At 40.4% G+C, this 22,176-nt stretch overlaps 2 protein-coding genes across 2 annotated transcripts in view; both read left to right on the plus strand.

The window, feature by feature from the left end:
* The first annotated feature begins 1,893 nt into the window (after nucleotides 1-1,893).
* Nucleotides 1,894-6,689, plus strand: ndufs5 (NADH:ubiquinone oxidoreductase subunit S5). Its single transcript, XM_034094659.2, has 3 exons — nucleotides 1,894-2,004; nucleotides 3,005-3,224; nucleotides 6,487-6,689. Exons 2-3 carry the CDS (start codon nucleotides 3,009-3,011, stop codon nucleotides 6,589-6,591), a joined length of 321 nt encoding a protein of 106 aa, XP_033950550.1. The 5' UTR covers nucleotides 1,894-2,004; nucleotides 3,005-3,008; the 3' UTR covers nucleotides 6,592-6,689.
* A 3,396-nt stretch (nucleotides 6,690-10,085) lies between these two features.
* The window catches only part of LOC117455659 (microtubule-actin cross-linking factor 1, isoforms 1/2/3/4/5-like), a 256,966-nt gene continuing 244,875 nt past the window's right edge, over nucleotides 10,086-22,176 (plus strand). The window contains exons 1-2 of the mRNA XM_071204800.1: nucleotides 10,086-10,308; nucleotides 18,915-19,149. Of these exons, the coding sequence (XP_071060901.1) occupies nucleotides 18,927-19,149 (223 nt within the window). The 5' untranslated portion in view covers nucleotides 10,086-10,308; nucleotides 18,915-18,926. The remainder of the gene's footprint in view (nucleotides 10,309-18,914; nucleotides 19,150-22,176) is intronic.

A 22,176-nucleotide genomic window follows, 5' to 3' on the forward strand; every position in this document is an offset into this window, starting at 1 on the left:
TGTCCCCTGAAGTGATGTATACATGGTGTGTGTGCGTGTGCGCGTGCGCGTGCGTGTACTCTTGGTGAATGTATTTAGTTTTTGAATGAGCACTTGTGCACTTTATCTGAATTCATCATATTGATCGTCTTTATTTGCATCACATTTGACAACGAGTCAGTTGCACACAAAAGTCTGTGGTACAACCAAAATAAACCAATCACCTACCAGAAGGCCTTTTATGTTGGATGTAACTAAAGAAGAGTTTGGCTCCAAAACATCAAATAACCACACGCATAAATCATTGCTCAAGTTTATCTTTCAGTATATTAGAAACATGTTTTTTCTATCAGTGATCACAGGACTATAACTATCCTATTTTTATATTTTTCATCTTTTAAAGTGTTATTGTTGGAGCCAAACACTTCTACTATGGATCATACTCACTAGCTTGAATTGTTTTTAGCTTTGTAATGCCTCTGCGCTTCAGTTTTTAAAAGGTTTTCTGAGGTTTCTTGAATCTGCAAAGGATCTTGGGAAACCTTTCTCATGTCAGAGTAGCTTTATGGATTCAGCTGCTTCTGTAACTCGGCAGCGCTTTGTTTGGTCTGCACTTCTCACTTGTTACTTCCCGCCCGTGAGAAAAACACACCAATGTACCACAGACGGAAACCCGGACTCCCTGAAAGAGTTTGAATGAGCGTTAATGGAAGTACACAGGTGGTCCTGTTCTTACTTTTAAAAAAGGTTTTAGAGTATCTAGATAGCAATATTTAAGTGTTATTATATTGTTTCTGTATTTCCTGTCACCTTTAAAGCCCTGCTCTGCGTGGGGTTGTACATGCAGGACTGTGAAAGACAACTTGTGGACGTTCTGGGGGGAAATAAATAAACACAATCTGATGTTGCACCAAACTATCTGTTTGTTTTTGTTTTGTTTAATGACTGCATAGTCATTTATGATATGTATGAGCCTTTAAGTAACTGGAGAAGTCATGAGAATATGGTAATGTCCTAGTTATCAGTGCGGAAATGAGTCTAGAGAAACTTAGGCATGTCGTTTTGAGTTGCTTAAGGTTGCCTTTCAACACAGTTAATGTCAAATGATACTTCCATTATGTTGAGGAACAATATCATTTCATTATTATATGTTTAAATAAGCTATACATGTATTCCCGTTTGTTTACAACTGACACACAGGCCTGGTAAAAAAAAGGGTAACCAAACAATGTTTGTATAATCAAAGGCATAACATCGTCAAATACCCAAAGGTAAATTGTGGATGGATTAACACAAAATATTTCAAATGAAGAGAGTGTACAAAATATGTATATTTGAAAACAGCTGAAAAAGAAAATCTTCTAAAACATATCACATCCCAAAGGAAAATATAGTAAGTTGTTCTAAAATATTTGATTTCTTTATGCACACGTCATTTTGTTTTAAATATTTGACATATTGTTCATTATAGATGTTTGAATGTCTGCTTTAGGTGTTGAGTGCCAGTTAAAGGTGGATGCTGTATTTAAACCAATTAGCAGTCCCACGAAGTATTGCCTTGGTTAAGATTTGCATGCAGTCTATATATTAGGATTATGTTTTACAAAATATCTATTTGTGTTATTATTATATATTATTTTATATTTTATTTTAATATATTATATTATTTATATTTCAAGACAATATAACTTTTTAGGGATTTTAGTTTGAATCTCCCTACATGTGCAATTTTAGAATACATAGCCTATCCTTAAAGACCTTTTTTTGTGTTATTTACAAAATATTGAAAGAAAAAACTTGAAATCAAGCGAGATAGTTGATATTATCTACAGTAGTTTCCCTTTTCATGATGCCACTGGCTCTCCTCTCCTCCTTTCCGGTAAGCGACTGAGGTGAAAGAGCGTCTCTTCACGTCACTACCTCTCATTTTACGGCCGTGTTTTGGTCTGCCGTAAAGCGAAACGCGTGGACTCGGCGGAAGGTTAAAGCGAACCTCTCTGGTTGAAGTGATTCCTATCAAACACGGTAAATACAGATACATTGTTCTTTAATGTAGGTTTCATATCAGCTCCTTACTTGTATAGACACGATGTCATGTGCATTTGCATTTTAAAAACATCAGTGTTAAGATAGAGCGGCCTGTTGACATGAACGAGCAGTCGTTGAAGGAGACTGGTTAGCATAACATGCTAACACCTGACAGGAGACAGCTTTATAGAAAGAGTTTAAATGATTGTATCATTACTCCATTTTAATATATAATAAGCTTAGGGTGTATTTTTCAGCAGAGGGTAAGCCAGCTAGCTATTCGAACATGAATTGGCTAGGTGCTAGCTATATAACGTTAATCGACAGGTTAGCCATTATTTAAAGGATAAAATAGTGGGAGTTGAATGTTAATAGTAATTTAGCATATGTACTCCTTGAATGTGTATGTCACTTCCATGAAAGTCTGTAAAGCAGTGATGCGGCAGTAAGACAACACTGTTATCATATTGGTGGCACAGCAGCTCAACTATGAGGTTATCAAGTTAGGGATTGCTCTTTTTGTATTAATCATACTGCACTGTTTGAAAAGGAACCTTTTTTAGGCACGTTTTATTTTGAGCAGAAACTCAACGTTACTTACGTATTTGTAATGTCACTTATTAGATGCTTGTACCCAAAGAGACTTCCATACAATCAGCCCAGTTGGCAAATAGCCTTTGGTTTTGAAACCAAGCGTTGAACATTTAAAAATATACAAAGACTGTATTTATGCTGTAACTTTTCTTTAAACTTCGTTATAATATAATCACTACTACTGTAAGGTGCTCACTTTTCATGTGCAATAATAATGTTTGCTGTCAAAACTTTAATTTGTTTTGTTATAACGGCACTTATACAGCTTTAGTGGCAGTTTTTCAAGGCTGATGTTTTTATTCTGCCTTCTTCTTCTCTTTGTGATTTCTCCGTCTTCTTCCTGCTACTTCCTGCTTGTTTTTGTTGCTCATTATTCTCTCCTCTCCGTCTTCTCCCTCATTAGCATCATGCCGTTTGTGGACCTGCAGACTCGGCTCGGCATCGACGCTGATAAATGGCTGCTGAATCAGAGCAGCCTTCAGCCCAGGCAGAAGGCGGCGCGCTGCCACGCTTTTGAGAAGGATTGGATCGAGTGCTCCCACAACATTGGGCAGACCCGCTCCAAGAAGGAGTGCCAGCTGGAGTTAGAGGATTTCAACGAGTGCTTGCACAAGAAGAACACGGTAAGTGTCTCAATGCTCTCTGACTCCTGTGTGAGTTATTTTAGTATCATTTCAGAGCGGTGACTGCTGGAAAAGGGTCTTCTTTAACCAATACCTTTTATTGGTCTACCTCTTAGCCAATGAGATAACCAATCGTTTCCCATTTGAAAAAGTAGTCCATAACCTGTAGTTTATGCACACGACGGTATGAAAGGCAAAGATGTTTGGAGAAAGATGGAGGATTGTATATTCTTTAGCTCTGACCTTTCTATTTCAATCTGACTCACGTCCCTTATGTAAAGACAAAAAAACTATTCTCCAAAGTTTTTTTTTCGTGTATGTCATTCTCTGAGTGTGTGAAAAGGTTCAGAACCGGACACATGTTTTTCGTTATGTTATTGTGTCTTTTTTCACATCAGAAGTGTAACAAGTGGAAACAGCGTGGCTCTGTGTGGTGATCACGGTCAGACATCTCTTTGGAAAAGGTCATATAACCAAAAGGTTATATAACATAACCTTTTGAGTGAGTTACTCAGATGAGTACCAGGAGACAGCGTTTGGTACTCACCCCACACGAAGAGTGCTCCTCCTCAGTGTCTCCTTCACTGTCCTCTATTTACACGTCTTGCATGCTAGATGATGAAGATGCCCCTCCCTGTCTCTTTTTAAGCCTCCGATTTGCTGTCTCCAAAACTGTGAAGTCCTTGCATTTCCTGAGGCCAAGTTGAAGGATCAAATACTAAGAAATGATCACATGACTTGAAGTCATGTGATCTGATTTCAGATGTGGGAAGTTACTAAGTACACTTCTTCAAGTACTCTACTTCAGTACAATTTTGAGATATTTGTACTTTACTTGACTTTGATGCTTCTTTGTACTTCTAATCCACTACAGTTCAGAGGTACATGGTGTACTTTGACTCCACTACATGTATTTAATCCCTTTAGTTACTTTACAGATGTGGATGAATGATGTGAAATCTAATCAAGTGTTAAATCAGACTTTAGTTCCACCTGGAGTAAATCCACCAGCTACCCTGCAGTCTACAAAGTCATTCAGACTAGCTGCACCTTCACCAGCTTTGAGAACACTTTCATGATCAATCATTAGAAAACACATCATATATATTATTCTGAAATGGACCAATCTGCGCAACGACTACTTTTACTGTCTTTACTTTCACTATATTTTGATGCGTATACTTTTCTACTTACACTTGAGGAACATTTTGAATGCAGTACTTTTACTGTAACAGAGTATTCCTACACAAGATCTGAGTACTTCTTCCACCTCTGTCTGATTTCAAACTCTTCCATTAACACCCTGAGTAAGTTTGCAACTGTGTGTTCTGCTCCACTTTGTTGTAAATGAAACTGCAGCAGCTTGACCTGTTGTTCATACCGACGTTAACCCTGTCTGTGCACACGGCGGTGATCTGAGCCTCTGCCTCCTGTAAGCTTCACAGGTCCGTCGGTTATGTCCTGCGCGGCGCGGCCAGCACCCAGTTCAGTCAGTCACAGGAAGTCCGAAGAGTTTTTGCAGGGAGCGAAACGGCAACGTAGCTGCTTAATGTTTTTTTTTTTTTTTTTTACATGTCTCATAGTTTACTCCATTGACTGTTGACAAGGAACACGTGTAGACGAAATATGTGTTTTGTTTTGAGGTACGCAAAGGCGCTCCAACAAGCCGTTTAGGACAGAGTGAATACACTACACAGATGCTGTGAGAAACCAATGTGAGTTTGGAACATTGAACAATGTAAATCTATTCTAGTAGACCTGAACAATGGAATTATGATCAGCAGAAAGGGCCATGACATGGGACCTTTAAACATTAGTGTGGTTGAAAGGATGAACGGAAGGGAGCATTTTCTAGCAGGTATATTTAAATAAAAGCATTTAGTAAGGTAAGAAATGAGAGTAATGGTATAGAAATGAGTAACCAAAGTGTCCAGAAAGCAAATAGCACCGACATCTCAGCCTCCAGATGGTGTCAGAGCTGAGGTCAGTGTGTGTCAGCAGAGGAGAGACAGACAGAAGCCCCCCGCTCACTGTAATGTGCTGCAGCAGCACCATCCCATCGCCTCCACCCAAACACCACGTCACATTCTTTCAGAACATGACGATGAGGAGGAAGGGCTGATTTAAGATGAAGGTCAGCTAAGAAAAGACATTTCATGATGAGGAGGATTCACATTTGATTTGGATGGAAATCTGCATGTGTACTGCACAGAACTGAGGCAGGGAGCTGTTATGGTTTTCTCATCTTCACATGGCGACTGGAGTAAAACACAAAGTTAGAATCACTCATTTCTTTGGCTTTATCCTCCTCAAAGAGAAACAACGAGGTTGAGGGATACAGAGGGACTTAACGGACATTGTATGTATTTCCGTTTACCTGTTTTTCTGTTATTCTAGATTGCTGCACTTGGACTGTATTGCTCCGAGTGCTACGAAGTACTTTTGAAGAACTAAACCGCATTGTCTTATTCAAGAAATCATGACCACGGTCTCTTGTTGTGAGCAGTTTCATGTAGGAACTATTTTCACACCATCAAACTACATCTGGCAACCGCATCAATGAACATTTACAAACAAGTGTGCATGTATTTAGATACTGCTAGCTCACCTGAGTTATTCATGTTGCCATTTCCTACCATCAAAAGCCCTCTTGCCCACGGGGAGATGCTGTTCTGCGTGGTGATGGGGTTTGTGGATGTTGTTTGGTATAAAGAAAAAAACTGAAACTGCTCACGACAAGACGTGGATTTTATTAAAGGACCCTATTATGCTTTTTGGTTTCCCTTTAATGTAGTGTGTTAAATAGGTTTTTGTGTATGTAAATGCTCCGCAAAGAATACATTCCAAGCAGTTGACCAATCACAACAGAGGTGGCCAGCTAACCAATCAGGGCAGACTGGGCTCTGGTTTCAGACAGAGGGTGAAAAGAGGTGCTGCAGTATGAGAAAAATAAAGATCTTTTGGAACATTAAAGCGTAGAAACAAAATACAAATATGAACTTGAAGAATGAGCATAATAGGTCCTCTTCAAGTAACCAAAGTCATGATTTCTGGAAAGAGACATTGCTGTTGAGTTTAAATATGTTATATATTTCATATTCCAACATTCGACAATTCACACCCAACCAAACAGTGTATGTTGGAGCAAAATGGCTTTTTTTGATGTTTGGGGTAAAATGTCCCTTTTTTAAATGTAAGTTTCTGTCCCTGCATCCTGTCTTTCTGCCTCATCATGTAACGCCCTCTCCTCTTCCTCCCGCAGAGCAAGAGGCTGTACGCCATCCGTCAGCAGCGTGATAAGATGATTAAGGAGGGGACGTACACCCCGCCGCCCTGCCACTCAGGACAGGCTAACCCGTCTCCATGAGGCAGCAGCTCTGCACAGCTCTTCCTGTTCTCATCAGCTAGCCATATTTCCTGTTCCCTGTACAATTTAGCAAATAAATGTTATTATTAAATATCTAACCATTCACGTCACGTCTTCTTTTTTCACTTCATGCAGTGTGTGAAGAAGCAAAGAATGAAAACATCAGTACTTTCAATAACTTATAATAAAAATACAAAAACGTAATATGCAGTAGTCCAGTATTTTTGTATATAAAGAGCTTTTTGAACATTAAAGCATGTAGACATGTCACAGTAGAGACAGTACATACTAATATGAAGCCAGGATCCTTAAACATTATTGCATCAGTAATTATTGGTCATAACAAAACATATACTTGTATAACACTCACATGGGCAATTATACTTGTAATACTTGAAGTCAGTTATGTTTGAAACACACTATCTCAAGTATGTAATAACTTACAAAACTTCAATATAGTACTTTTGATGATTTTCTTTTTAATCTAAAGTGTGTAATGTGTTTAGTCCAAAAGCGGTTCATTCTTGACGTGATAATTAAAGCATTCACTTGTGCTCCATGCTTGCCTTATACAAAAATGCAGGGAATAATGGAAACCAGGCATTCTGGGAGTGATGATGGCAGAAAACAAATAGCCTAAATGTAGTAACTAGCCTAACTGAATAGCCTCACCACAGCTGGATAAATGGTTTCACTGCAGTCCATTTTCTTAACCTCATTTAGTAAATCGTTAAATGGTAGGTAGTAAGCGCTCCTGAGGGACGGCTCTATGATGAGAGATTGATATGAGGGAGTGCTGTTTGTCATCCCTGATTCAATTTAACAGCGTTTGAGTCCAGCTGATGCGATGATCAGGCTCTGTGAAGCACCACAAGGTGGAGCCAAAAGCACACATAAGAAAGTTAGGACATTCATGAAGTCTCTCTGAAGAACCAAACAAGTTTCTACCTTTTTTGGTTTTACATGCAGACATTTCTGCTCTTTTTTTAGGGGGAGATTTGCAGGAATAGAATTCTTGAGGTGCTTTTGAAAATGACTGTGTCTACATTCATTAAGGAAAACATACTACATGTAGTTGACATTGCGGTTCTCATATTAAATTGTATGATAATTAAATATCATACAATTATTAAATACATTAACTGTACAATTTGGGACTTTTTTCTGTAAGGTTTTGTGTGTGGTTAGGGTTAACTGTCTTTGTTTGGTCAAAAGCCATCTGCTTTGGAAATCTGAAAATCTCTATATTTCTAAAATCCTAAATCCTAGACATTTTTATAAATTGTTTAATTTGAGTAATAATTATTGTACATGACGTACTTCGGTGAAAAGACAAAGTGCTGAAACTGCATTTCCTTTCAGAACTTTTTTGGAGTTTGGAGTTTTCCCCAAAAAATGTCTAATGTTACAATTTATAATCTGATTTACTTTGTATTGCCAGTATACCTGTGTGTATGAATACATGTTTTACTGAGAATGACAGTCAAGCTTTGTCTGAAAAAAAAAATCCAAACTATTATTTATAGTAAAAATACAGACTTGGATCCATTAGGCTACTCACAATATCACATGGTTTCAATTGTTTACATTTGTTGGCAGCATCAATTCATGTCAGGAGCTTCGGTTTGATACTACAGCCCTGTTTATACTGAAAGGTCATCATCAATCCAAAGAATGAGCAGTGATAGTCGAAGTGATCGTTACACCGAGTTTATCGTTGCGGTTCATGTGGTCGGTCAGTGCATCAGCTGCTGTGTGATTAAAGTGGCTGCAGCACAGACCTCTGATCAGCTGTATGGAGGGAGGATGTCGAAGAACCAACACTGACAAATCCCAGTTACTTATCAATCTGAGAGAAAGGAAAATACATAAAGGAATAGTTTGGATTTCTTAAAATGTACGAGGTACTTACACAAAGTCAGTGTATCTGCAGTTGTCATTCCCCCAGGTTTTGAGGATCAGACAGGAGTACCAGCACACGCTAAGAACACGTACCGCAGTGTATGAGGGAAGAAGGAAAACGCATTCAAGCCGCCTGAAAAAAGTCATCAGTTTAAGGATACGCTATATTTTAAAATACTTTTGCCCCTTTACATTGCTGTTAAATAGCTAGAGTCTATCAGGAACTTAAACAGATACTTATGCTCTTTCAAAGCCACCAGACTCCGTTAACAACAACTTTAATTTCAGATTGAAGAAACCAGGAAAGTTGTTGTAACGGTTAGTTTGTTTGTGATAGTGTTGGACTTTGATGTTTCAAAGGGTTGGTGCTGATATACAAGTTGTCTGTGGGGTAAAATAACTATTTTGGTCTATGGACTTGTGGCTTTGGAGAGAGTCTAAATAACTATAACCATAACCATAAATAACGTCTTCAGGTCAACGGAAAAGAGCTATCTGACTGCAAGGTAAAGTGGTGTCTACAGATTACATATACTTGTATGTTAGTTGAAAGCAATAATATTAAGTTGGACCTAATATTTTGTATTTAAACTTAATATGATTTATTTCAACTTACCTAATACAATAATGTGTAATCTGTTGACAACAATTATAGTCATTGTTTCATTTTGAGTGTTTTGGGGACATCCGACCGTCATCTTGACCATGAATAGCTCAACCACACTTTGAATAACACAAACCATCCCTTTCATTTATGTTCTTCTCTTGTGAGCATTTTGGAGTGTTTTGCCACCTGATCAATCTTATCACGTTATCTCCATGTTTGGTCTCCACCAGCTCTGTTTACAGGCCCCATGTTTTATCAACTATGAACAAGGTTTGAGTGGTTTAAGATGACATTGTTAGCTTACATTTCACACTAAATTACAAACCTATTAATAGTGTTAGAACCTGTGGTGGTGTGGTCCTAACATGACCCTGACACCCTGACAACTGGAGACAGATCAACCCTCCATCTCTCCAGCTGTAATCAATTTGCTTTTTTTGAGCTACTCCCTTTTTCCTCCAGCTGTTCGAGAGAGGAGGGGGTGGTGAGAGTGAGTCAGTGGAGGGAGGGATTATAAAAACCCACTTTAATACGATCTCATGTGATGTAAAAAGCACAGGTTCAACTCCAGCGCGGATTCTTCATGCCTAATCCTGAAATATAGGCTACGTGAATGAGTAGGCGCGCTGCAAACATGGCAATGTGAACGCCCTTATTTATTTACCCAATCCTGCCCAAAATCGAGAGAACGTGTATGTGTGTCGGCGTCATGCAGCTGAGCCACGCATGACGCATGAGTAGAACCGAAATGTCAATTTACGCGACACTTAACACTCTGAATAGACATGGGTTAAGTGTCAGAGCCGTGAAAACAATAGCCTATTGAAAAAAGAGAGAGAGAGAGAGAGAGAGAGAGAGAGAGAGAGAGAGAGAGAGAGAGAGAGAGAGAGAGAGAGAGAGAGAGAGAGAGAGATGGTGGGGGTTGTTGGGAGGAGAAGGGGAGAGGAATAGGAGGAATCGGACAGCCATTACCATTCAGGATTACGTTGCCTTGCTTTTTCTCCCGTCAGCCTCACCCCCTCCTGGCTGTGAATCTTCTCGGTTCTGCGAGGAAGAAGCGTGGTATCAGATCGGTGGAGAGGAGAAAAAAAACATATTTGTATCCATCCAACCATCCCTCCAGGAGGAGAGGGAGCAGCGGCGGCAGCAGCATCCCCGGCCTCCCTCGCTCTGTAGTCGGACTCCAGGACCGCCGCTGCCCGGTGAAGGTAAGCGGCTCCGGAGCTCCGCGCAGCACTGCCGGTGCTTTCACCTCATCATTATCATGTGTTTTCAAGGAATGTGGTTGATGTTAAGTTGTATGAATACAATTTGTTTTATTATTAGCAATCAAAACTATCCAACCAGAGCGTAGTGGTCACTCACACACTTTTGGGACAAACAGTGCCGAATAAAATAAATGTTAATGTTTTTGGCTTTATCGGTGTTGATGACCTCCTCACAGATTATTAATAACTTGTTAATCACGTTGATTAACATCCATTACACGAGGTATACTGTACGTGGTTGTACTATAACAGTAGTTGCCTGAAAACCGTCCAATTTCTATTGCTCGTGATCCGTGCTGGAGGGCTGGGCTGGGTAAAAGCACCGGACTCTCAGAGAAGCTTTCTGGGTCTTGAGAACGCTGCCGAGCTTGTTCCCACTAAAGAGACACTCGCCAGCATTATGGAGGCAGCACCAGCCAGCCACACATGGATAAATGTAATTAGTTGGTGTTATGATCCATCCAAAGCAGGGCCAGTGTGTGCTGGACAAAGAGCTTCCAGTCTGCTCCTCCTGCATGCAGCCCAGTGTGCACACAGCGCTGGGTCTCCATGTCTGATGTCCATTCATGCACACACATTCCCTCCGAACATCCAAAGGGAAGGACAGACAGACAGACAGAGAGAAAGGCATGCGTGTAGAAAGAGGACATGAAACACCAGCTGCAGCTTTTTATGTGCATATTAATGATGCCCGTATTGATCCGTGCAATCCCCTATCCATCATCACACCTCCACCTCCCTCTCCACCTGCTCTGTGAATCCCAGTGGACTCCACCACTGCAGGCTGTCTGTCTGGAAAACCTCAGTAATATTATGCAAGGTGCAGTCAGAGAGAAAAAGGATTCCGGGCTCCCCTCCTGTCGCTTTGAAGCAGATGGTCGAACGTGCATGCCCCCCCCCCCATGTTGGACCTTCAACAAGCAGGCTAATATGCTCCTCAGTCAGACCTTAACGACATAATAATACCTATCCATAATTCATTCATTTCCTTTTTATTCAGGATACATTGTATAATTCAGTTGGTCTCTTCCACCCATGTCTTCCTCTGCACTGGCTGTATACACACCGGTGTATGTTACAGTGGTGGAAAGCACCAATGTATCTCTGATGCAGGGGATACACGTGATAGTATGGGGCATGGTTGTGATTTATTTTTAGCAGAAGTCTTCACGATTTTTGCTCACTTTTTCTTACAAGACGAGATTTATGTATGATTTGTCGTATTTCTTTTCATGTATAGCTGCGACTAAACTTAATTGATCATCATCTCTGTTTGGATCACTTCCTTTTTGTGTTAAGCTTTGAGCACCAAGAAAAAATGTATTATTATTCTTATTTTTGTATCCAAAATGTGAGGAGAAAAGAAAGAAATGGCCATCACAACTTCACCGAATTAAATGTGATGTATGTTAATAGTTTGTTGTGTAGGACCAACACTTTAAACCCCAATTATATTACATTTACAATGAAAAATAAAAAATATATATTTAAAACTGTTCATCAAATAGAAATCTGAAGCAGCTTATAGGTTTTTTAACCATAAAAGGTTGAATAAAGCCCAAGCTGACCTCTTATAATTCCTTCTTTTGTCAAACCAACAGCTCAAAATCTAAATAAATTCAATGATTTAAAGAGAGAAGTCTCTCTCTGATGCCAGCTAATTATTGGCGGAATACTTAAACTGATTATCAAAACTGATTTTCTCTCTATCGACGTATCAAGTGGCTGCTGACTTTTTGGCTTATGACCCCTTTATTGATGTCAGTTTTTATCAGTTTGACCAACAATGATACAATAGTTCTAGATGTTGTTCTGGAGATGTCTTTGGACAATGTATGACATGAACATAGCAAACTCACATAGTTTTGCTTCATCATAAATATATATTTGTTTTTCTTTTCCCTTTTTAATTATCATGTCACCCATCATCACATTGTGTGGGCACCACTAGAGCAATTCAATAGACACTTCGGCAGCTTTTTTATCTGTCTCTCTATCTTTATGTCTAGCCAGCAGTCTCTGTCTGTTCTCTCTGCAGCTCTTTGGTATGCACACTGCATCTTATCATGAATGAAGAAAGAAAAAACAAGAGTCGGAGATGCACGTAAAGCGAGATTTCCTATCTCCTCAGCCATTAAAATGTCTTTAGGTCTTTATGATTCTAACAATGACGTCCTAAGGCTGTAAATATTGATTAGTGTTAAAGAGGGCAGAACAGGTGACTCCATTCTTCTCTACTTTCTCCTTTTATGTCTCTCTTATCTTATTCTTCATCACCTATTGAAGGAAAACCTCTCCCATAAAATTATCATTTCCATATCAATTACCCACACCTTGAAACTTTCTCACGTAATGTACAAAGACTCAAATCAAATGATCTGCTTCCGTAGTCCCCTTTCTTCCACTCTCACATTGATGACCTCTTACAGTAATGCTGAGTAATAAGCTACACGATTGTTGGCAAGCCAGTCCAGTTTGTGTGTGTGTGTGTGTGCGCGCGCGCGTGCGCGTGAGGTAGCTGAGTGTAGCCGTTCATTTATCCAGTCAGTGTGTTAGTCATCATGTCTGGGGGCTGCGTCATTCCTCCTCGTACACTACTTACTATCTGCACATTTAATAACTGATGCAACAAGTGTGTTTTCAATGTTATTTAGTAGTGTAAGATAACAAACATTTACTCACACAGGATAGTAACAACATTAGATAAGAGGATAATCAGATTTCAAAGTCAGGAAAAGAAAGACATTAAGTTAGGATGTATAATCAATTTAAAGGAATAGTTGGCAATTTGGGAAAAACGCGTATTTTCTCTCTTGCCGAAAGGTTTGACAAGAAAATCAATGGCACTTTCAACAGTGTTTGCTAATACTGCAGCTCATACCACACGATGAGGATGAACTCCTGATGTTCCACATTGGAAGTGTTAACCCATGTTTCCAAGATGGTAACTTGTGCAGCTAGCCTTGCAAGCACACTGTGTAGATAGTCTATACTTTTGCTGTTTGGAATTGTCCATTCAAGTAAATTAAAACTGGATTGTTGACATTTGATTTTGTTCTTTTAAAAAAGAAAGTGGGCGATATCATCACTGTCGCACATTTTTCAAAAGCTTGTAATGATCGTTTAATATGACGTCAACACAGCATAAATATGGAGCAAAAGCTAGGAGGCGATTAGTTTAGCTTAGTTTAGCTAAGACTGGAAACGGTGGGGAAAAGCTAGCCTAGCGTTGTCCCTAACTCTAAACCAAATTAAAAACGTTGTCTTATGTGTTCAATCCGGACACAGTTAAAATAAATATTGGTTTCAAAAGTAGGTAGGCCTATGTTAGTTTGCAGTTTCCCCGTTTCCAAGCTATGCTACTCTATGATTCTAGCTCTATATTTAGGAGGCATGAGAGTTAAAGGCTCTTCTCATGTGAATGTAGCCAAATTAAATGAATTGCCACAGATTTCAAATGTATTATTTATTATTTTAAAGTTGGTCAAAGAGGGCCAGAAGCTATATTTTAGGAAATACACGTATTTCTCGTCAGAAGTTAGCTGATTAGTACAACTCTCATGTCTGTGCGCTAAGTGTAAAGCTAAAACCAGAAGGTGATTAGCCTAGTTTAGTTTAAAGAATGGAAACAGCTAGCTTAAATCTGCATGTGCAGCTCTGGACGGATGCTGTAAATCATGTGTAGAGCAGATGTGTTTTCTGCTTAGGTAGCTTTATGTTATGGAGCTTGCCTGTTGAGCATGACATCAGTTCAACTCCTGTCAGCGACTGTTGGAGGGCTGCTAAAACACAAAAACGTGCACTGGCAGTTACGACCGTTAATCTGCCACTGTAACAGTTCCTGTCTCCCCTTTTCTCTCCTTCTTAATCTGCTGCTGCTACCTCAACATCTCTGTCACAGTCTCACACTCTCTGTTTTATGTCACTGCTCTTCTCTTTCCTCTCTCTCTCACATATACAAAGTTTACAAACACACTCTCTACCAAGGCTGAGCAGTGGGAACACACCCGTAGAGATGTCAATCTTAGTTGTGAGTAACAAATAAGAAGGAAAGCATTCAGCATCTCACTGTGTGTGTGTGTGTGTGTGTGTGTGTGTGTGTGTGTGTGTGTGTGTGTGTGTGTGTGTGTGTGTGTGTGTGTGATGCTTTTTGCACGCTTGCTTGCTTATGTGCATTTTTGTGAATTGTGTACAACTCACTTAGTTTGTTAGTCTCTGTGATTTAGAACATATGGGGCGGTTAATTGGTTGAAATAATTTATTAACGCATTTAAGCAAAAATATTCAAAGTTCACTGGTTACAACTTTTCAAATAAGGATTTGTTGCTTTATTTATTTATTTGCTATACTTATTTATTATTATAAACAATATTGTTTTAGTTTTGGACTTTTTCTACAGAAGGTCCAGTTGTGATAGCCACGGTTCGCCACTGATAAAGTATCATAGATAGGCTAACTGAAATAAAAAATATAGGCCTGGTTAGCCGAATGAAATGGCTGACCCCAGGGGACTTGAGAACTTGTGATGAGCATTTTTTCATTGTTTTTAGCCTTTTTGGGGGGGCTTCTCGTCTACTTGTTTGACACAAATATGGGCACCTTTTGGATTATAATATTTTAGATATTCATAACCATGATAAAAAAAATTCTGGACGAAAAAAACATTTGATCGGTAGTAGATAAAGAACGTATGCAGTATATTTAATCCCAACGGTAATCCTAAAAATTAAGATAACTGATGAGTATAGAAATTATTGTCCTTTACTCACATTTCCTAGGCTGAAACTCTACCACTGGCGAGTTTTTCCCTTACATCCTAAGATTTGGCTGACAAGTATACAAAGAAAAATAACAACATATCATTAATGAAAGTAATCTTTACATACATTCCTGATATAAAACTATGAGAGTATTATAATGTAATATCTGTATATGTGAGTGAATGTTTGTTGGTGTGAATGAAAATGCCTCAGCAAGGGTCTCATCAGACAGGAAGTGATTTCAATCCCTCCTGTGTTTCTTCTTCTTGTTCTTCTTGTTCGTCTTCTTCCACTTCTTCGTTTTCTTCTTCTTTTTTCTTATTCCAAGATCTCCGTTCCTCCTCAGAGCTCTAATGACACGGTGCAGCTTTGAAGCCTCTTTTCTGGCTCTATTTATAAAACTGGTAGCTGCAGTGGCACTGACTCACTGTAACAAGCAGCAGGGAAACTGACTTCACACACACACACACACACACACACACACACACACACACACACACACACACACACACACACACACACACACACACACACACACACACACACACACACACACACACACACACACACACACACACACACACACACACACACACACACACACACACACACACACACACACACACACACACACACACACACACACACAGAGACTTGTACACCAGATAACCGCAGAGAATTATGGGAAGGCTTCAACCTCTTCCTAGCAGCGTTGCCGTGGTTTCAGGAAGTGGGGTTCTGCCAGTGGTACAGCCAGGGGCCAGCAGCGGGAGGAGGAGGTTTCTGGCAGGTCTAGTCAGAATGGAAATCCCAGCCGTTGTGCCGGGCTCACACATCGTGCAGGGAAACATTCCCACCCTGTGACGGAGCTCAGGCCGCTCCACAGTTTAGTTTTAGTCTGCTGCCTCGGGGAGGAAAAGACAGATCTGCTTGTTGGCAGAAGTTATTCCGTTTGAGGTGTTCACAGTTTTAGGGGTTGTTAAGTTTCTAAGGAGCTAGACACCGTTTAGTGGATGGACTGTGAAATAAAAAGAGATCGGGGGCTTTTGATGTCACACAATGGACTAATATATTTTGTTGGGCTGTGTATGTAGATATCCTAAATGTTTTCAACGATTTTCAAACAAAGAGCAATCCAATATTTTGATCAGGTTTATGGTCTGCTTGCTTTTGAGTACGTGTTACATTGTGATTGTCTGCCAAAAGCTGTCATAAATAAACTTTGTATCCATAAAAGGAAAAAGGTCCAAGGAGGTCTGACAAAAGGCCTTTCAACCTTTTGCCAGAAGAACACGGTGGACCTCTCTTCTTTACTTTCACTCCTAATGTTTTGTGTTCCTCACGGCAGAGACACTTCTTTGTAATCGTTTGATCTTCGAGGCTGGACCTTTTCCTTTCTTGACTTTTAAGACAGATGTTTACCCAATATATATGGGTGCTTGGATCTTGTCAGAGAAACAAAAAAGCCACTGTTATTTGGTAGCATCCTGTGTGCAAAGAGCATTAGTAAAATACTGGTTTTTGACACAGAAACTGCTTTACTCTGTGCTTTCATCCGTTTAATCACAGACCACATGGTTTTGCCTCTGGTGAAAACCTTCTAAATGTTGAACACTGAAGTGATCCTGACTTGTGTTGTTGGACATGAGCTACTCCTAGAAGAAGTGTGTGTAATTAATTAGGACTATAAGTTTGAATGTTTCCAAGGTGTCAAACAATCAAACAAGGGGGAGGGGAGTGTGTGGGAGAGAAACCCCCTCTGGAAGGAACTTTGGATATTTAGCCTTTCCAGACCATTTACCTATTTAACACACTACAGGGAAGGAAACACCCCCTCTTTATTTGAAATGAAAGCATTCTGCACAGAGTGTGTGTGCTCATGTTACCAGCTCTCTGCTGTTGGTCCCCGTGGAGCCAGGCAATTCATTCTCTCAGGACACGTATTGATTTACGATGCTGTGACGGACAGATCAGATTGTCAGGTCCCCAGAGTCCACACACACACACACACACACACACACACACACACACACACACACACACACACACACACACACACACACACACACACACACACACACACACACACACACACACACACACACACACACACACACACACACACACACACACACACACACACACACACACACACACACACACACACACACACACACACGCGCGCGCTCCTGTCTAGTGTGTGAGAAGTCACTTTCTGAATTGAACCTTAGTGTCAATGAGTGTAACGATGGATGAGCAACAGATAAAGAGAAGCAAACAGAGGGAAAGAAGAGAATCCAAATGTGAAAGTGAGACGATGAAAAGAGAATACAACTCCCCTGTCTTCAAGGCTTATTGACTTTCTTTAAAAATAGCAACACTAGAGCTTTGAAATCTCATCTCTTCCTCTTTCCACCCCCTTTCTTTATGTCTGAGGCAAGTGAGAGAGTCCCTCCCGAAGCACATATCTGTCTCTCTTCCATCACCGCTGGCATCTTAAATGTCATCAATAAATCGGCTCCATTAGACGTTATGTGTCCTCAGTGATTTATTTTAATTGATATGGTGCTGAACTATAATTAAATTAAAGATTTTTTATTGCAAGCTGTTCTCTTTATGATCACACAAAGACATTATATATCAACTTACAATTTAGTTTACTATTATTTCACTGTAATCTCAATGAGTTTATTGTGCTTTTATTAGTTATTTATTCACAAGGAATTTGCCTTGGTGTATTAAGAGGAAACATTTGAATTACTAAGGAGAATTAGAGCGCTTAAAAGGGAGTCAACTTGACCGTCTATTAGAACAAAACCATGTGTTAGAAAATAATAAGGCTTGTAAATTGCGTAGACGTACCGTAGTTACTTATAAGCCACATCAACATACATCAAAACGTATATAACTTTATAAAAGTAGTATAAAAACGATATTTATTTATTTTAATTGAAATCATTGAAGTTTATAAATTATGTGAAAACATGCAAAAATGTAAATGTCTTGCAAAGAGTCTACAGCCATGTCTGCAGCTCTGTGAGACTACTCAGTAAAGTGCTGACGTGATTTTTATCTTTTTTTGTAATGATGGGTAAGTCAAGAATTACGTAAATATTTCATCATGATTATGTTTACATTTGTCGTTTTGGCATTAGAGGAAATGTGAAAAGCTTTCTTTTTGTATGGGTCACGACATAGTGAAGCACCCACTGTATGCCACTAGAATAGCAAACCAACAGTAGCGTGGACAAGATTGGAAAAGGATTCAATATCATGCATTTCCAACTCTTTCTGTCTTAAGTGATGTTTTTTGACCAACTTGGTGCTGACATCTTTTCTCAGCCCCTTGTCAAATGCAGTTATGGGAGTATTAGGAAGTCAGGAGTTCATCATAATACATTGTCCATAGGCTAAGGTTTTAGTAAAGTGTACTCTCCTCTCAGCTGTCATGTGCGCTCTGCTCCTCGACAGCGGGTTGTCACTGCAGCCTCCTAACGTGATGACTAACTTAACCCAGTTGTTCCTTCCTCTTCATCGTTCTATTATTACCGCTGTGTGTTACTTTGCATCATTCATAGCCCCTGCGTGATCACACTGTACGCCAGCAATACATGATACAGCCTCTCCACTTCAACTAAAGCTCTCTCTCTTCTCTTCCGCTTCAATTCTTCTTTCCTCCTCCCTCCTTTTGACCTTCTTTCCCTCCCCTCCCCCCAATGCTCTACATCCCTCTCTCCTCCACCATCCCTCCTTCTTTCTCCTCTTCCTCTTCCATCCTCCCTGCAGCCTTGAAGTAAGATGGAGTCTTCAGACGATGACACTCTGAGCGAGCGCTCCTGCATCAGCGAGCCGTCCTTCCGTAGCGAGCGCTCAGGGGGGTCGCTGTCCCCGTGCCCCTCGGGACCCGTGGGGCCCCCCGGGGACACGCTGCCCTGGAACCTGTCCAAACATGAGAGGAGGAAGAGGAAGAGCCAGGACTCGGTGCTGGACCCGGCGGAGAGGGCGGTGGTTCGTGTGGCAGGTAAGAGAAACTATCTATGACAGCGTGCCTTTGAGCAAGGCACTGAGCCTGCTCCTGTTGTGTGAGCTGCTCTCTGGATAAAGGTGAACTATGATGGTTGTTGCTGGAAGCTTCCAGTGGAGGATCTGCATGTGTGTGTGAAAGTGAAGCAGGATGTTGCTGGAAGAGTAAGTAGTGGAACATATAGACTACGGAAAGCATCAGCACATTTAAATGAATGCTAAACCCCAACCTGAAGGCAGATAAAAACAGGACCGAAGAAAAGTAGCATCTGTGAGACCCAAACTCAGTTAAAGGGGCCCTATTGTGCTCATTTCAGGTTCTGTATTTAGTGCCTCGACTGTGACATGTCTCCATGCTTTAATGTTCAAAAAGCTCTTTATTTTTCTCATACTGCCTGTATACTACTCTTTTCACCCTCTGTCTGAAACCAGAGCCCAGTCTGCTCTGATTGGTTAGATGGGATTTGTTGGGATTTGTCAACTGCTGAGAGATGTCCATTCCTTATCATGTTCAATGTGTTGCAGTTCAATGGAGGCGTTTCAGGCAGAGGGGAGAGTGGGAGAAAATCTACCAAAATATAGTAGTCTTTAAAACACTTCAGACTCGCACGGATTAGTATTAGTGTACTTTTTATGCAACAGGGTTCCACACGTTTTTTGTGAAAATGCATCCGTTTGGGAAGTAGGGAGCATACTATTGGATAAATTAGACTTTGAATTATACTGAATGAGTTGTGTAAAAGATAGACTTTGCTGTTGTTAAACACTGCCCCCATTTACTTTAATTCATCAAGAATTTACTTCGTGTTTAAATTATTTTTTCAACCTGGTAACATGCGGGAAGATATATATTATATATATATATATATATATATATATTTTCATCACAAATTTAAAGGTCCCATGTCAAGCTTTTCCAGTTATCACCCGTCCCCTTGTGTTATGAAGGTTTTTCTGCATGTAAACGGTCTGCAGAGTCACAAACCCTCAAAGTACACCCTGTAGCGAGTACAACTCTAACACAGAGAAGACCTGTCTGTGCTGCCCCAGAACGCCTGATTGGACATTTCTCTTTTTCCATTATTTTCTTCCTGGGTACAGTGACGTGCCCATACCCAAATGGACCCATTGGTCCAAATGGACTTATCCGCGGAGCCGTCACGTTACGTCCGCGGAGCCGCTTAGTCCGCGGAGCCGTTACGTCCGCGGAGCCGTTACGTTAAGTCCGCGGATTGGTCCAAATGGACCAAACTTCCTCACACACACACACTCAATCTTTTCTCAGCTGCAGCTCCGCCGATTTCTCCTCCCTGAGACGGCGGGACGCGGCGAGGCTGTGAGTCTGTGTGTTATTGCTAGTGGAGCCTCGCAGAAGGGGGTGCTGCAGCCCCCTCAGCACCCCCCCCCTTCCCGCGTCCATTTGCAATGTCTCGCTGTCTCGCAGACCCCACGCAGCAACCAGGAAATGAACCCAGCTCACACTGTCCGCTCCTCACAGCAGCGGACAGTGTGAGCTGGGTTCACAATGGAAATAATTAGTTATTGTACTTCAATACTTCAGCATCATGCATCCCTAACTCTTCCTGTCCTTGGAGTGTTTTACAGTAAGTAGTTTTGTCTTGTGCTGACAACCTTTTTTAACGTTTTTTCATGTAAGACTATGTTATAAACAGTCTGTCTGGCTATAATTCCACTAGCATTGTAAAAGCCAGTTGCGTGTGAAGTGATGGGGGTTGGGAGATAGAAGAAGAGACAGTGAAAGCAGCATGTAGGTCAGGGTCAGGGTGAAGGGCCTAAAGTGTTTGCCTGGATCATAGTGAGAGAGATGTCTGTGTGTATTATGTTTTAAAGGGGGCCTATCATGCAAAATGCACTTTTTGATGTCTTTTATACATAAATATATGTCCCCGGTGTGTCAGGGAACTCACGCAGCGTCAGAAAATGAAACCCTCTCTCTTTTCCTCTGTACCCAAATCTCTAAAAATGGGGGAACAACGGAGCTGATCCAGATTTACGGCGATTTGACGTCATATCGGCAATGCAGACCCACAGCACTATCAGAAACGTTGCTATCAGAAACAATGCCCGACTGTTTTGGACGTAATATGGTCAGTGTTTACATTAGCATCGCTAACACTCAGAGCTAACCTGTACTGGAGAGAGCATGTGTGTGAAGAAGCAGGAAGTAAAAAGGAACTCACCTTGTGGTATAACCGGCAAGAGAGAAAGCCTTTGAGCTCCATACTGTTTCAGAAATAATCCTTAATAATCCATGATATGGCGTTTCATCGCATTAATCTCCTGCATGAGCAGGCATAAACTCTGCCCCTCTTTAAAAAAAGAAGAAGCTTTATACATAAAATCAGCACTTTTGAAACAGAAAGTGAAATAGAGGGATATGAGGCATGGCTAGAATGGGTGATCTGTTTGGTATTTTGAGCAAAACACTTCATAGACATGTTTTTATATATATTTATATATCTGAGACCTGTGCTATTGCCTAAAAATAGCATGATAGGTGACCTTTAATGTTATTGCTCTTATAGCGTACATACGGGAAAAATATGTAGTTCCAGCACTAGGTTTCCAGACCTACAGCATTAAACTCTCTGTATCCGTTTAACAGAGAAAGCTGTTTTGGGATTTAGAGATATCTGGCTTTACAATCAGATACTGGAGATGAGCTTTCAGAAGAGTCTTTTCTAAATCTGTCTGTAAATGTTTGGAGGGAAGGTTTGGTTTTCTATGACTGCAGCTGCTGCAAACTGGCTGCAGCTTCTAATTTACTTTAACATACTTGATTTTCATAACAGATATTAAGCGGAAAGCAGTGGTGTAATGTTTTGTTTGATGTCAGTATGAAGACAAAATGTGTGAGGTGTTTCCTGCTGAGGGCTACATTAAAATGATACGTTACATGTTGATACAAGACTGTGTGTACTGAGAACATCTAAATAGTCTGAAAAGCTGCAACATAATCACCCTCACATTTTTCCTGATGTCTCTTTCCTTATGTGAAACACTA

This window comes from Pseudochaenichthys georgianus, chromosome 11 (assembly GCF_902827115.2).
Source record: "Pseudochaenichthys georgianus chromosome 11, fPseGeo1.2, whole genome shotgun sequence".
Taxonomy (NCBI): domain Eukaryota; kingdom Metazoa; phylum Chordata; class Actinopteri; order Perciformes; family Channichthyidae; genus Pseudochaenichthys; species Pseudochaenichthys georgianus.